Source organism: Eulemur rufifrons, chromosome 29 (assembly GCF_041146395.1).
Source record: "Eulemur rufifrons isolate Redbay chromosome 29, OSU_ERuf_1, whole genome shotgun sequence".
NCBI lineage: Eukaryota > Metazoa > Chordata > Mammalia > Primates > Lemuridae > Eulemur > Eulemur rufifrons.
In genome coordinates, this window is record NC_091011.1 from 6,250,948 (window position 1) to 6,267,578 (window position 16,631).

The 16,631-nt window shown below is 49.5% G+C and overlaps 1 protein-coding gene across 1 annotated transcript in view; it reads left to right on the forward strand.

Moving 5' to 3' along the window:
• GRB10 (growth factor receptor bound protein 10) overlaps nt 1-16,219 on the forward strand; it is a 179,587-nt gene extending 163,368 nt beyond the window's left edge. The window contains exons 14-19 of the mRNA XM_069462633.1: nt 2,588-2,665; nt 3,639-3,755; nt 4,536-4,602; nt 4,825-4,912; nt 11,097-11,190; nt 13,289-16,219. Coding sequence (XP_069318734.1) covers nt 2,588-2,665; nt 3,639-3,755; nt 4,536-4,602; nt 4,825-4,912; nt 11,097-11,190; nt 13,289-13,435 — 591 coding nt within the window. The 3' untranslated portion in view covers nt 13,436-16,219. The remainder of the gene's footprint in view (nt 1-2,587; nt 2,666-3,638; nt 3,756-4,535; nt 4,603-4,824; nt 4,913-11,096; nt 11,191-13,288) is intronic.
• Nucleotides 16,220-16,631: the final 412 nt, after the last annotated feature.

Below are 16,631 nucleotides of genomic sequence, written 5' to 3' on the forward strand. Positions count from 1 at the left end.
CTATTGTTTGCCATTTTTTTATCAATCTGTCCCACCTCTCCTGTATTTCTTTTGCTCTTAATTTTTTGGATTCATCAAGTATTATTTACATTTTTCCATCTGCTAGCCCAGTACTTACATCCACATTTACTGTTTCCTGGTGGCTACCCGCGGCATCACTGCATGCGTCTTCAACTTATAAGACCTCACGCAATTTATTGTCCTACTTTGCCACTTTCAGACCGGCATAAGGACCCTCACCTCCATTTGTACCATCGTCCCTTTTGAAGGATTCTTGTCATGTATATTAATTTTCTACGTATTTAAAACCCCGTAAGACATGTTGTTGTTGTTGTTAATATACTCAATTAATTTTTCCTGAATTTGCATTCTTCTCTCTGGGACTAGAAGAACTTTCTCCTTAGCAATTATTTTCACGTGGACCTAAGAAATGTTCTCAATTTTTGTTCCACCTTCAATATTGGAGAAACATTTCAATGGTTACGGAAGGCTAGCAAGCAGTTGTTTTCTTCTGCTTTTTCATCCATTCTGTTGTCCTCTGGGTCTTATTTATGTAACAATATCAGTTGTCTGTCCTCCACTTGTTTAGTGAAAATAATGCATATTTTTCTCTGGTTGTTTTTGACATTTTCTTTATCTCTGCTTCTCAGAAATCTTTCCATGATATGCCTGGATGTGGGTTTATTTGTCCTTCGCTCTGAAGCTTGATATGTTTTTGTCCATTTTGGAAAATTCTTGGCCATTGTCTCTTCATGTATTTCCTCTGACCCATTCTCGCTCTTCTCTCACGGGAGCGTAATTGTGCCTATGTTGGCCCTTTTCATCATGTTCTAAATATTTTCAGTTTAGAAATGAGTGTATACCGTAAGACCTAGAACTGGAATTGAGCTTACATCCATGCAGGAGGATCAGGAGGAAGATGCAGCCTACTTGGTAACTGTTTCCGACTCGTTGTTTTTTTTTTTCCCCACGTTGTTTGAGAGGGAAATTCAGGAGTGTAGGTTGGGACGTTGCAGGTGGGTGAGGCTTTGCAGAGCCTTAGTCCTTACTGCCAGGGTAAGAAAGCACACCCCAGTGGCTGGTGAGGCAAGTACACCCAGTGGCCAGGTGAGCGCTGGGTTTGGAGCAGGCCGCACGCATTTGAATCCCGAGTCCTCACTTTCCCGTGACCTTGGGCAACTTGCTTCATTCGCTGTGCTTTGGTGCTGCTCTCTGTAAATGGGGATAATTTCATTACACAGCTCATAAAATGAAGAGGATTAAATGAAATAATAACATAAAGCACTTAGAATAGTACTTGGCCCTTAGTAGCGCTCAATAAGGTTACTTGTTCTTGGTGTTGTTATTATCTCTGTCACTGCCCTGCTTATTCCGAAACCAGTCAGCTGTCACTGCTGTGGGGCAACGTCAGCAGCAGAACTCAGTGGGCACCGTATTGACTGTGTACTTGACCCTTGAACAACACGGGTCTGAACTGTGTGAGTTCACTTATACAGGGATTTTTTTTCATTAAATATATTGGAAAAAGGTTTTAACATCTGCAACAGTTTGAAAAAACTCACACTGTGTAACCTGGAAATATCAAAAAAATGAAGTTAGGTACGTCATGAATGCATAAAATGTATGTTGATACTAACCTATTTTATCACCTACCGCCATAAAATATACACAAATATATTATTAAAAGTTAAAGTATATCAAAACTTACGCACACACTTACAGACCATACATGGCATCATTTGCAAAGAAGAGAAGAGTAAATGTAATGATGCAGTATTAAATCATAACTGCATACAATTAACTGTAGTACATACTGCACTACTATAATAATGCTGTAGCCACCTCTTGTTGCTGTTGTGGTGAGCTCAAGCTGTTGCCAGTATCCGCTTAAAATGCTGTGTGACACTAATCATCTCTGCCTGGTCTCTTCAGCAAATTGCATGTTGTAGTAAAGTGAGGTTTTACTACACCTGACGTTCTTGAGTATTTTTTGTCCGTTTAGTGCAATATGGTAAACCTATGGGACCCTTACGAAGTGCCACTGCTGATGCTGGAAGTGCTCCCAAGAAGCAGAGAAAGGTCATGACACTGCAAGAAAAACTTGAACTGTTTGATGTGTAGCGTAGATTGAGTGGTCGCCCTCCATATCAGACAGACGGTTCATCTTGTAAACAAACTATGTAAACTTACAGTGTTGGTAAATACAGTACAGTACTATAAATGTATTTTCTCCTTTATGATTTTCTTAATGACATTCTCTTTTCTCTAGCTTACTTTGTTGTAAGAATACCGTATATAATGCATACGACGCACAAAATATGTGTTAATTGCCTGTCTGTGTTATTGGTCAGGCTTCCAGTCCACTGTAGGCTACTACTAGTTAAGTTTTAGAGGAGTCAGTGTTATACTCAGATTGTCGACTTCAGAGGGGCAGCGCCCTTAACGTCGTTTTTCCAGTGTCATTTGCTCTTCGGGTCGCGGGGCTGTTGACAGGTATTGTTCTGTGTTGTGTACCCGTCGCTGCACTTCCGCGGCCTGGCCTTTGCCACGCTCGGGGCTCCCGTGACTAACTCTGGTTTCCCTGCAGTACGGAATGCTCCTTTACCAGAACTACCGCATCCCGCAGCAGAGGAAGGCCTTGCTGTCCCCGTTCTCCACACCAGTGGTAAGTAAAGCTGGCGCCTTCCAAAGCCCGGTGTCTTTTTCAGCTGCCGTGTCGGTGTGTGTTGTGAATGTCTCATTTCCCACGGGGTGGCCAGGAGAAGCTCCAGGAGGAGCGTGCACATGTCAGGGAGGCCAGTGTGTCTCACGGCATTCCCTGTCCCAGGAGGCGGCTGTGTCGTCTCCAGGTGTGCTTGCGTGCAGCAGGCTTCTGCACCCCCCCTTCTCCCACCCTGCGGCTCCCTCGGGGCTGTTTCCGTAGGGGGCTCTCTTTAGTGCTCAAAAATGCCAGCAGCAAGTTTCAGCGCCGCTGGGAGCCTTTGCTGCCTCCGGCTTTGTCCCTTCAAGCCATGGGATCCATGGGTGCTGCTGGCCCTTAAGTTCCAGTCATTCCCTGGCGAGAATTTAGAGATTATAATCACTCCTGTGTTCTCAGCATGTACTTTACTGCCCAAAGGGGCAGAAGCGCTTCACCCTCTTGAAGTATGATCTTGAAGATCCTTTAGTGTCTGTTCTTACAAGATGTCAAATGACACCCCGGAAAGAGCCCACGTGTTCCCCTGAGCTCACACACCTGCGGGCACGGTGTGCTGGTGAGGACGAGGCTCGCCCCACGGTCGTTTCCTGGACGCACTTTAGTGTAGGCCGGGGAGCCCTGAGGGCCACACGGTCCATGTCCTCCTGGCACCAGGTGGCCTCAGCAGCTGTCTTTGAATACTCAGAGAAGACTGGAATGATTTTTATTCTCTTACGAAAGACCAAAGCCATTCTTATCTCAAAAGCCCTCTCTGGCCGCAGAATGTTCCACCAGAACCAGTGAATTTTCCGCCTGAACCATCAGGGATTCAGAGGTGGGGGAGGCATTCCCTGTCACCCTTTCCAGGCCCTCTTCCTGATCATGTCCCGCCATGGTTCCGCTGCGTGCTCCGGTGACTGACTTCCCTGCACTCTAAGACTCTGTGGTCTTTCCTTTGCAGCGTAGTGTCTCTGAGAACTCCCTTGTGGCGATGGATTTTTCTGGGCAAACAGGACGCGTGATAGAGAATCCGGCCGAAGCCCAGAGTGCCGCCCTGGAGGAGGGCCACGCCTGGAGGGTAAGACCCCAGCCCGGCCCCCTGCAGGGGCTCCCTCCCGGGTGGGGTGGTCGCCCCAGTGCTTGGCCTTCTCGCGAAACAATGGCTCTGTGCATGGCGGCACGGCAGCGGGGGCATCAGAGTTCTCAACTGCAGGCAGCAGTTGGCACTTCTGGGCACCCCCACGTCCCTCACCCAGCCGTCCCCCACTGCCTGCCTGTCCCCTGGGCTTTCGTGGCAGGGACAGGGGAGGAGCCCTCTGCCCTCCCCAGCTCGCATGTAGAACTGTTCTGCTGACAAATCATCAGTTGTCTGTGGCGCACGCAGGGCCCAGGCCTGACTGAGGCCTCCAGGCATCCACGCCGTGGCTCTGCCTCTGAGAGCTTTGAGCCTCGACAGCTCCATTACCCCTGAGGGGCAAGCTTTAATCTCCAGATGGGAAGAATGTCACCCAGCTTTCAAATTCTCCCGGAACTTAAAGGCCACGTGGAAACCACGAGCCCGGGGCTCTGTCTGGGAAAGCATTCTCTGCACGGTAGCTTCAGAGGACGGGAAGAAAGGAGGATGTCCCCAAGCACAGGGTTCCAGATGCCAGTGTTTAGAGAACTGCTTGAGTTAAATAGCAAAGCTCGTGCAGGTGTCAGGTTTGCCCTAAGGTTTATCGGGATGTTCGTGGCATTTTCATCGCATGTCTTTTGTGTGAGAAACAGGCATCTCTGTTGCAACACTGAGACGGCCGTATCGGGTGACTGGTGTGGCAGTCTGTTGTCTTCGGTGCTAACGTGGGGATTTCTCTTGCAGAAGCGAAGCACGCGGATGAATGCCCTAGGTAGCCAAAGTCCCCTCCACCCTTCTACCCTAAGTACAGGTAAACGTGGTACGGTGCCTGATTTCTTTGTACTCAAAGAAAGCCGAATGGTCCCCAGCCCTCTGCCCTCCCCACGCTTCCCGAAGTTGCTCGAGCCCAGAGTGCACCACCAAAGGAGTAGCCGTGGGAGTGGGGGCTCGGGCTTTAGGAGAGTCGGTTGTGCTGTCAGGGAACACCTGTGGAGGTGCCACCGCCCCACCCTCCTGTTCTCTTCCCCCGCAGTGATCCACAGGACACAGCACTGGTTCCACGGGAGGATTTCCAGGGAGGAATCCCACAGGATCATTAAGCAGCAAGGGCTCGTGGATGGGTAAGGACCACCGCTGATGAGAGCTGCCGTGTGCTGAGGTTTCGTTGTGCTGGGTGCATATTCTGTGCATGTCCTCAGACATCCGTACGGGATAGGCGGTAGTTTTACCCTCATTTTAAAGAGGAGAAAACGTAGGGTCAGAAGATAAGCGGGGTGCAGGGCTTGCCCAGCTAGTAAGGGGCAGAAAGGGCTTCTAATCCACATCTGTGCAGACGGTATCTAGAATTATCCTCTAACTCACAGATGAAACCTGAGCAGATGAAGAACACCAGCTAGTGGTTTTGCCTTTGTAAGATGGCGAGCAGATCAAAGGAAAACATTTTTGCCTGCACTTTTTCATTTATGCACTGTATCAGGTAGCTTTTGCTCAGAACAAACAGCCCCAAACCTTAGTGGCTTCAACAACAAAGGTGTGTCGTTATCTCCCAGCTGTGGCTGGCTGAGTGGCCCTTCTCACCTGCGCCGGCGTGGCTGGGGCTGGGCAGTCCAGGGCTGCTTCATGCGTGTGTCTGACGGGCGGCATCGGCTGTTGGCAGCGGTGAGGGGGTGCCTGGGTGGGCTCGTGTTCGCAGCAGGCTGTCAGGGGGCTCCCGGGAGCAGCAAGAGAGGTCAGACTCCAGCGCACAGCACAGGACTTCTCTCGCCTTGCATCACATTTGCTGCTGTCCCCATTGGCCGCAGCAGATCCCAGGCCACGCCCAGCATGACTGTTGGAAGGGAGCGCCCAGGGTGTGGATGCAGCAGGCACGTGGGGGCCGCTGCAGGCTGCCGACCCTGCAGGGCGAGCGGGCCCTGTGGGTTCCCCGCTCCCAGAAGGAGGCACAAGCTGGCTCTCCCTGAGCGGGTTGGGTGCCCTGGTCCCTGCTCTTGTGGGAGCCACCCCACACAGCTCTGTCTCCTCAAAAAACAGGTTCTTGGAAGCTGCTAAATTCAAAGAACAATCCTTTTGTCCTGCATCTTACAAAAAGTTTTATTATGGAAATTTTCAAATTTTGTGAGACAGAGGAGTATAGTGAGCCCCATTTACCACTGCCTGGCTTCCACAGTTTGCTGATCCACTTCGTCTCTTCCCCCTCCCAGGATTCCTTCTCCTTTATCTCTTCCTCACCTTCCTCCCCCTCCTCCTCCTCCTCCTCCTCCTCCTCCTCCTCCTCCTCCTTCTCCTCCTATTTTAAAGAAATCCCAGGTATCTAAATTTTTACCAGTAAATATCTCAGTGTGTGTCTCTAAAAAATAAGGACCTTTTTGTCTAGATATAACTATAATATAATTATTACATTTTACAAAATAAACAAAAATTCCTTACTATCATCTAAAAGCCAATCCATGTTCAAATTTCCCCGGTTGTCACCCAGAAAGTCCTTTACATTAAATTCAGTTTATTTAAGTCAGGATCCACAAGTTGTGTCTGGTTAGCGTACTGTGTCACTGCAGTCTCCAGGAGTCCAGAATAGTCTCTCCTTCCGCTCCCCTTTTCTTCTTTTTTCCTATCCTTTGTTTGTTGAAGAAGCTCGTTGTCGTTTGCTGATCACATACGTGTCTTTTCTTTTTACGTGTTCCTCTGTCTCCCTTATTCCTGGAAATCGGTAGTCAGAGGTGTGATTAGATGCAGATTCATCCTCCCTGCCCAGGTCCCTGTTTCATGAGGGGTTCCCGAGACAGCATCGTCTGTTCCCCCCTGCATGAGCTGACGTTCTTTCCCGCCTCCTAGGAAAGGTAGCTAAATGCTAGATCACCCTCCATTTGTCAGTTCTCAGAATAATGAGTCGGTTGGTGCCTGCCACCCTCCACTACTGACAAATGAGGAATGTTTGGGTTTGTTTAGTTGATTTTGCCTTTGTTTAAACTATCACTATGAACGTAGATTTTTATGTGTTTGATTTATTTTAGTCAAAACTTCTTTTTCTTCTTGATGCTCTGATTGCCCCTCGTTGGCCAGTGGTTTTTCAAGTCGGTTCCTGAGTGCTTGGACCCAGCGTGGACAGTGTCTGATTCCATGTGTGACAGGATATGGCTTAGGCTCAAGTGACACGTTTCTCCTAGGAGCCCTGATTCTTCCCAGTGGCAGATGGCGTCTGGAGACCACAGTCTTCGGGTCTTTTCAGTGGAAAGAGCTAGGACCTGGGCTTTGTTAAACCAAAGAAGAAATAGTATGGGCTCGCGTTGATGTTGCCAATTCAAATTTGAGATTACAGGGTTTTTGTTTCTTTGATTTTGTTGTATTTCTTTTCTCTTACTCTGTTACTAATGGCATTAACTTAATTACTTATTCATACATATGTATGTGTGTGTATGTACACACAGATATATGTAACAGACATATATAACATCTTGAAAGTATTAATACTGATATTTATTCAGTAAGACTCCTAAATTGAAATTTCTTTGTGGTCCATTTAATCCTTAAGGAATATTCCAGGCAGGTTACCTTAAAATACTGTGCCTGAAGCCACTTAAAATAATTCTTCTCTGTGGCTCTGTCACCAAACTGTTATGTAGGCAGGCTTTGTTTCAGTGTATGTGTAGTGTCTGTGAGCAGACCTGGTTATTTTCTGTTTGGTTGAATGCTGCTTTTTAAATTATGGAAATCATTTCCGTGGTAGAAAGTCAGGCACATTCTATGCGGACAACTGTGCCTCTGCACCCCCGAGGCAGGTTTATTAGTGTTTGTTTATCTTTCCATCATTTCCTTTTAAACACATAAGCAAAATGTATTTGTTTTCATATTCCGTAAACGAAGATAGCACCCCGAACACCACGCTGCACTTCCCCAGGTAACCCCGCGTCCTGCGGGCCGCCATGGCGCACGCGGAGGTCCCGCGCTGCGTTTCCACTCCTGGCTTCTCTTTTATGTAGACAGAACATCTTCCCTGTCAGCTGATCCCCGCTCAAGGGCCCCTTGGCCTGTTTCCAGGCCTATGTCATGATAAACAGGGCTGCGTCATCCCATGATTTTGCTTGTGCACCTTTGCTAGTGAGTTCTTGCTCGTGGGCTTGTCGGTGGAAGGCTCAGGCTCATGCACTGCCGTGAAATGCAGCCCATCGCCCTCGGCAGGGTCTGTGCCACGTGGTCGCCCCCCGGAAATTGGCAAGAGAGACTGTGTCCCGCAGCCTCGTCCCCCCAAGAGTACAGCTGCGCCCTGCGTGTCTCTCAGGCAGGAGCCTGAGTCTCTTGCCGTGTGTTTATGGGCTGTTTGTGTTTCTTTCTCTTCCGGCAGTTCTGAACCGTCTGTTTATATCTTTTGCCCACTTTTCTAATCTGTTTTTTAAAGTTTCAAGCTCTGTTGTGTTTCCCACTCCTGAATCATAAAGGGATCCATTCGTGTTTGTTCTGGTGCTTCAGGGTTCCGTTTCTGCCTCTCTCCTTCCTTCCTTCCTTCCTTCCTTCTTCAATTCTTCCTTTCTTCTTTTTTCCTTCGTTGTTTATTCATTTTTGGTCGTAATTTTGTTTTTCTTTCGATCCCAGATGCATTCAGAATTTATTTACCCTTACGTGTACTGTATAAAGAATGGGTCTAATTTTATTTTGTTTCACATGTGGCTGTAAAATTGTTCCCAGAGTACATACTTGAGATGTCAGCTTTATCACAGAGCAGTCTTCTTTAAGGCACTAAAAATGACTTTTCCCCTAACTATAAAAAAGTATTCTTTTCTCTAAAGTTTCTTTCCTTCTCTAAGAAAAGCCTAACATTTGAAATTTCTCTTTCGGTGACATTTTTGAGTTATGGGGGCGGGGGGTGTTCCTGGGGCTTCTACTCCAGCCGTACCCACTGCTGGCCCTGAGCCGCGTCACAGGGGCCTCAGGCTGTTGCAGGGCGTCCCTGTCCACCGTGCGTCCAGGGAGTGCATCCCAAGGAAGCCGGGCCGGTCCGCCTCCCAGGCCACATCCTCCTGTCAGAGAAGCGGAGGTTCCGCAGGAGGCCTACTTTGGTCCTGTGGCCAGTGAGTGTCCTGCCCAGGGCGGTGACGACGCATCTGCATCTCTGAGGAGCAGAAGTGTCCGAATCTCATGGAAGGGCGTGAGGGGCACGTGCGTTTTGAAGAAGCTTCCTGAGTGATGCTAGAGAAGGCCCACCCTGGCCACTTTGAATTCAGAGGGCCACCCCTGGCGGGGGGTGTGGGTGCGGGGTGCATTGCAGGTGAGCACAGCCCAGCCAAGTGAATTGTGTGGCAGCCCTTTTTTCCACCCCCCACCCCCCCCCAACAATGTTTGTCTTTCAGCTTTTCCTAGAGTGGAATCCCAGTTGGCTAGGCTTCCATCTTTCCAGATTGATTGTAAGGAGATAGGAACATCACCTCTGTTGCCTTTCTTCCCCCAAATACACCCTGCTGGTGGGATCTGTCTTATGTATAAGCAGAAGTTTCTCAGTGTCCCCCCGGAATTGTCATTGTCCCTAAGGCTGTCATTTCCAGCTTCTGCCTTAGGCTGCTAGAGTGCTAACACAACACAAAAATACGGATAATGGGACCACTTCAGGTGTTGTCACACGGGCAGCTCATTGTCCCCTAATTTTCTAGGTTGAGGGAGGAAATGTGTTGCAAAACAAGGTAAATTAAATAATCCATTTCTGATCTTTACTGATCCCTGCAGAGATGATGGAGGCCAGCCAATTTAGAGGGCCAAACAGTAAAAACAACCTCTGTGAAAGGCCAGATTCTTGGCAGGTTATACAACAGTATTTCCTGTAGCTTCAGTCTCAGATGATATACGGAGTTAGAAAGAGAGCGGGCAGGGCAAGAAAGAAAGGGGCATCAGAGCCTGAATAAACCTGGGAAGTGTCCCTGAAATCTAGTGTCCAGCTCCCCACCCTGCCCGTGCAAGTGACCGTGTGTGCATGTGTGTGTGTGCGCGTGTGTGCATGTGCGTGTGTGCACGTGTGTGTGTGCATGTGCGTGTGTGCATGTGTGTGCGTGTGTGCATGTGTGTGTGTGCATGTGCGTGTGTGCGCGTGTGTGCACGTGTGTGCACTCGCGCCCCACCAGCCTACACGGAACTCGCTGCTTACCTTCCTGTCTTGCCGTCCATAGCCCATCCCAGGACCTGTCCTTTTCAAGGACAAATCTAGCTGTCATCCCCTCTGCCACATACCCCCCAGTGGCTCCTGCTCGTGTGGGTGCCCCCACACCCGCCGTGCTCGCTCACAGTGCTCCCCCCGCCCTCTGGCCTCCCTGCTGCCCATGTGCCGGCCCTCTGTCTGTGCGCCACACACCCCCCCACCCCCGTGGGAAGAAACCAGTGGTCCCAGTTGCATCCTTTGTAGGAAAAAAACTTCTTAGACCTAAAATACCCTGCGGTCCCAGCATGTTTTCCTAACCTTGACATCTGTTACGGGCAGAAGCCGGTCTTGTGGAGTGCGCCTCGCTCTGGGCTAGACGGCGGACTCGCGATTACATTCAGGTTATGCATTTCAGGCAGCACCACCCCAGATAAGTGACGTCATCTCATCTTCAGCCTGTCCTCTCAGGAGGCCAATTTGTCTCATTCCTGGAGGTGTTAATTTGAATACTTGATGAAGATGGTATCGACCAGTAAAACTACTATTTTTCCCTTTGTATTAAATATTAGGAGTACGATACTTTAAGACCAGAAAACATTAATATTCTGTTTCCCATCCAGCTTTCATTTGCTAGTTTTAGCTTTCATTGATCTTCCTTTTAATTACTGCCAAGGGTAGTTTCTAATGCATCATTCCTTTATTTATTTGGCTTGGCATTGTCCTCTAAGGAAGAAGAGCTTTCCCTTCTCCCCTATTAATTTATTTGCTCATTTACTTATAAATACCAGCATGGACTCGTGGCTTCCCATTTTACGCGTTATAATCCGTTACTTCTGTTCTTCATTTTGCTGCCCAGATTTAGCCAGCCTGCCTCCTGTATCTTTTTGACATGTCCCTATTATTCTTTGAGCACTTTCTGATTCTCTGGCACAAAATATTCCGGCTTCGTCCTGTAGTTTCCCTTCCTTGGCCCTGGAGTGAGGCACATCCCCAAGGAGTCCTGGTCTCTTTCAATGGAGAGTGACAATTTGAGTTTGCTGTTGCCACTAGAGGCCATTCAGATACCAAAGCTCTAAAGCCTCAAGGCCACAAGCCCATCCTGTCACACGGGCTGGGGAGTGTGTGTGTGCGCGTGTGTGTGCTGGATTTAAAGAAGTTTTAGCAATCGATTATTTTCCATTCCCCAGGCTTTTTCTCCTCCGTGACAGCCAGAGTAATCCAAAGGCGTTTGTACTCACACTGTGTCATCACCAGAAAATTAAAAATTTCCAGATCTTACCTGTAAGTATTGGTATTTTCAGACCCATCCTTATGGTTTTGTTTTCTGGTTTCATTCTTAGTGCAATTTTCAAGCTATAAACTAATAAGACTATAGGTTGAAAAATATCAGACGGTTTCAAGCTCACAGGTGAGAAACTTTCAAGAGTTTCTTTAGAGGTTTGTTCTTTGACATTGGAACCACGTTTCCCTAGAATGCAGTGAAGCTGCTGCCAGTGTGCTGAGCCTCCCTCCCGCCTCAGTGGCCGCTGCAGCAGCCCCTGACAGGGCAGGTCAAGGGCAGAGGACAGGTACGGGGAGGAGGACAGTCATGGAGGGACACAGTGGCCGTGCGCACCTGTGGTCACGAAGATGGGGGTTGTACAGCAGATTCGACTGGTGGCCACTCGAGTCTAAGGGCTTTTCTGGCGTGCGCTGGTATGTCCTGGGCTGCCACAGCAGTTGTAGGAAAACTGCCTCAGTCAAGTGGCGCCCCAAAGAGAAGTTGTGTCCCTCCTTCCATGTGGTCCTTGGATCAAAAGACAGATTCTACCTTTGAACAATTCCAGAAACATCGTTACAGATTACATTAGTCTGCACCACTTTTTTCACAGAGCAATTATTGTCAGGTGTGTCTAATGCACTTTTGACTCGCCCTGCAGCGAGCTGAAGTTCAAATTCCAGTTCGCGATTTCAGTGTGACGTCAGCACCACCAGGAACTCACAGATTAGTTGGGCATATGAGACACAGAGTGAATTGCAAAGGTTTTACATAATGAATTGATAAACTGCAGGTCATGATAACGTCCATGAGATGTTCCCTGTGAAACCCAAACCCAGGAAATAATCTGCCAAAAGCGGGTGGCCAGAGCGTTTCCTCAGCCTACACGTGGGCAAAGCAGAGGCTCTGAGAAGGCCTGACGGAGCATCTGCTTCACGTAGGCAAACCTGGACTTTTCCAAGCTCGCTGGACCCCCGGGACCTTTGGCCACGGTCTCAAGAATCATGTAACGACAGGACGCTGTGGACCAGCACAGCGTGGGGGTCGGGGGGTCTAGGAAGGCCTTTGTGGGCTGGGGAAGGCAGCCACACGCTTCCCGCCATGCTCCTTGCTCTGTTCACCACCCTCATCTGAGAGGCCAGGAAGACGAGGCCAGGGGCTTTCAGGAGCAGCTCCTGGGGTCGAGCCCAGGCTTCCGTGGCTCCGCCTCACATCACATGCAAACACGGGAAAGTGCATTCACAGTCCTCTTTGATTTTCCACTGCATTATATCATTGACACACGTTATAATTCTCTTAGCTTAAACAACAAAATAAAATGGAAAGGTATTTCATGGGGTGCAGAGTATGTAATGCCATTCTCCCAAATAACCCCAAATCCTGTAAGTAACAGAGGAACAGTAACTGGGGACTTAAGCAACAACCTTGCAGCCTCTGTGGGTGAAAACAGGCTGGGGTTGCTGTTAGCTCTAGCAGTGGCCCTGGAGTTAAGGAGTGGCTCCAAGTTCAACAGTCAGCTATGGTTTGAAGCTGACCTGCCCCATGTGAACGGGCAGTGTGGCTTTCTCGTTCTGCACTGCGCTGAGTCACTGAATTTAAGCTCACTGAGTTACAATAGATGTTAGGAGTGTTGTTCTTTCTGAGGGACACTATGGTGTTCAAACAGCTGCCGAATGTTCCAGTGCCTAGGAAGGTTGCTCTACCTACATGATCTCATTAATCCGTTACAGCGATATGACAGTTGCTTCATAATGGAGCACGTGGAACCTCAGGGCCGTAAGGAGGTGGCCTGAGGTCATACTGTGAGGGCCCAGGTCCACGAGCTCTTCATAGGGTGTGCCCTGCGTGGCGGGGACTTAGCAGTTAGCTAGTCAGCGTACTTCTCATGAGATGGGGGAGACCCCGGGACACCCTCTGGGCGCAGGGCAGCCAGACCTCTCCGTCGCTCAGGGACGTGGCAGCCCCCAGCACAAACACCCCACTCCCCAGCCTCCCTGCCCCCTGCATCTTCTAGCCCACCTTGCTGACTCGTGGGTGTCCCTCAAGAATCAAACCGTGGGTCCTGCTTTGTTCCCTGAGGTCATGGCCTCTAACTTGGCAAGTGTTCTTGTGTCTCTCCAGTGTGAGGACGACGGGCAGACGTTCTTCACCCTGGATGATGGGAACACCAAATTCTCTGACCTGATCCAGCTGGTCGACTTTTACCAGCTGAACAAAGGAGTCCTGCCTTGCAAACTCAAGCACCACTGCATCCGCGTGGCCTTATGACCTCAGATGTGCCGTTGGCCGAAGACTGGAGGAAGTTAACACTGGAAAGAAGAAGAGGTCTGTATGTTGGTTAAGAATACATGTCTGTTCTGCATCTTGAGACTCAGAGTGAGATGGGTTCATTCGGTGCCAACCGACCAAGATTGACTAGTTTGTTGGACTTAACGACAATTTGCTGCTGCGAATCCAGCAGGATCGCCCCCTCCCCTCTGTGTCGGCCAAACCAGGGAGGGCATGAAAGATCCAGCGCAAATTTGAGAATTAAACTGGAATGATCATCTTGGCTGGGCCACTTACGAAGAAGAACCGGAAAGAAGTGATTGGAAGTGAACTCTTGCCCTGGAATAATCTTGACAATTAAAACTGATATGTTTACTTTTTTTGTATTGATCACTTTTTTGCACTCCTTTGTTTTGAATCTTATATCCAGCCTATGGTAGGAGGGGATGCGGCTTTTCAACTCACGTAGGACGTAAAGAGTTTCAAATGGGCAGACTTCAGACTGCACATGGGCCCCCAGTGTGTCCGGAGAGTAACCCACACCCTCTGCCCGTCTCCAGTGTGGATTCAGCTCCCAAGTAACAAACCACCCCAGCCCTTCCCAGTATACTTGAAAAGCTTTTTTGTTAAACTAAAAGGTGTCAACCGTGGTAGGCATTTGGCATGTTTTGTGGACTCAGTCAAGCAACCACAGTCTATTACTCACTTCTCTATACTCAAATGTCAGATCTCTTGTTACTAGCGTGTGTTGTTCTCCACAGTGCAGGAGACTTTATTTCTCTGGAACATTCAGTGTTCCCCAGCCCAGCGGGGCCGAGCGACCTCGCCTATACAGTGCTGTAGGCCAGCCTTCTTGAGACACACCTGGCACCCACCGTCTGCCGGCGGTGGCTGCCGCGCAGCCCACTGGGGCACCTTCAGCCTTGCGTGTCCACAGCCTCCAGCCTGCTCTAGAACGATCCCTCGTCCCCCTGCTGCAGTGGCGTGAGTCGTTTCATGGCTGACGTCCCTCGGGGGATTAAAGGATCTAAAAAGAAAAGGGCACCTGGTTGGCTTCCTGCTGTGTCCCGTGGGTTTCCATGGTGATAAAGACACGGAAACACCGCAGAGGGCACAGGCGCAGGCTGACACTTAAAGATCTTTGCCTGAGCAGCTCCGTCCTGCTGCGGAGCCCACAGGCCGCGAGCGCTGCGCAGCCCGCGGCTCCTCCGCTGGCCTGGGGTCAGAAGTACCTCGGTGGCCGTGGACATTGGAGCTCTTAGCAACACCACGCTCGCTTCCCGCTCCGGGAGATGAGTGAGGCGGTGGCTTGACTTGCCACCTGGTCCCCTCCGCCCCCGGGCGGCACCCTTTGCCACGTCCCCTTAGCTGAGTTATCAGGCGTGAGAGTGGCCGTTTCTTTGCCATTGACCCCTGCAAAGCAGAAAGGACTCCCTTGACAAGCATACAGACTACTGTGCTGAGCAAAATTACTTCCTTTTCCGAGACAACACCTGACTGGCTCCTCTGATCTGTGCTGGCCACTAGCTTGCCCCAGTGAGACCTACTGACGTGCTCCCTAAGGAGCGGCAGCCCGAGGCGCCTCGGTCGCCCTGCAGCTCCGGGCAGACGCGGAGGGGCCCCTGCGAGGCGCGTCAGCCGGGAGTCAGTCGCCGGTGTCGCAACACTGTATTGTAGTGCGCAGACCACACCCTAGTTGTTTTCCCTGAAATGTCTGCTTATACAAGTGAAGCGTTTTCTAGCAAAACATGTTAGCCGTAAACGCGCAGTTGCATTTTCTTCCTTTCGCAGCCAGTTAACCTTGCGAACAATTGACAGTGCGGTAATTCTCAAGCTCATCCCCGGCAGCGCGACCCCCGAACCTCACTGTAGGGACAGACGCTTCAGTTAGGCCGCGATACCTTTGCTCTCTCACTGGTTCGAGGTAAAACCTTTAAAGGAAAAACAGCTCTAGGACTTCTCTTGTTTACGTAGACCAGTGTCATCAGTGCGTAACCCCTCGCGCCTCTCTCCGGTAGACAGCTAGTATCTGCAGTATTTCGTATTTATAAATATGCGTTTTATTTAAAAGGAGAACAAAAGCTTGACTCTGATTCGCAGTTTTGTATGTGGCTGGTTTGACATAGTCTTTTGTACTTTCCCAGCGAAGCGAATTGTTGGAGAATGTAAACCGCCCTGCGCGGTGCAGACTTCTGAGGCTCCGGCCTTGAGCCGGGAGCCGGCGGTTCCACCTGAAAACGAGAAGTCCCGCAAACCAGGGGCGGACGGACAGTGACTTTTATTTTTGTATTTAATTGACATGAATGTAAAGGGGACAGCTCAGGGTTGTTTTGGAGCCTGTTGACTATGTATCTCTGCCTGTGACTTTCCTTTCTAAATGAAAACTCCGTGTAGCAACCGGGACAAAGTTGAGAAGGAAAACGCCAAATGCTTTGGTTATTAGAGTTTAATAGGTAAGCTCTGTTACATTAGGTGTTAGAGTTCCAGAACACTTTTTTTGTTGTTGTTGTTTGCTAAACCTTGAAGAAACATGTGCCTCAGCCTAGATGTTTGTCTTCTCTGCACTTAATACCTGACAGTGTGACCGCCTCTCCAGGGGCGGGGCTAGCTGGTGACCGATATCTGATGTCACCGTGCAAACCGCAGTGACCATAGATGGCCTGACGTGGAAGCGTGTTCAGGGAATGCAGACGGTATTAAGAGACAAAACCTTTATTCCGCGTGCTTTGCTTCATTCTGTACATAGCTCCTTGGCTCGTGAACCTAATTGTAAACTTTCAGGTATTTTTGTACAAATAAGGGACTGATGTTCTGTTTCTTGTAATTAGAAATAAACATGAATACTGTGTTCTTCATTTGCTGTGGCTTGTAATGTTTGTGTGTATATTTTAAGTCACTCTGGCTGCTCGTTCACTAAAAACCTTTGAAAATGACTTAGAGTATTAAAAACGCACTTCTTATGGCGAGTTAGAAACCAGCCCCAGGAATCGATAGCCATAGGGACGCGTCACACACGGGCCTGCTCGGCCCTGGCGCTCTGAGTCGGTGCCAGGACAGTCGCAGCCTCCCTCGCCGGCCCGCCCGCCCGGCTCCCAGACCGCGGCAGCCCTCGGCAGCAGTCCCATACCCGCGCGGGTGTACAGAGGCCCCAAGCAACTCAAACATTTACCTTTGACAAGCTCAATTGGCATTTTTT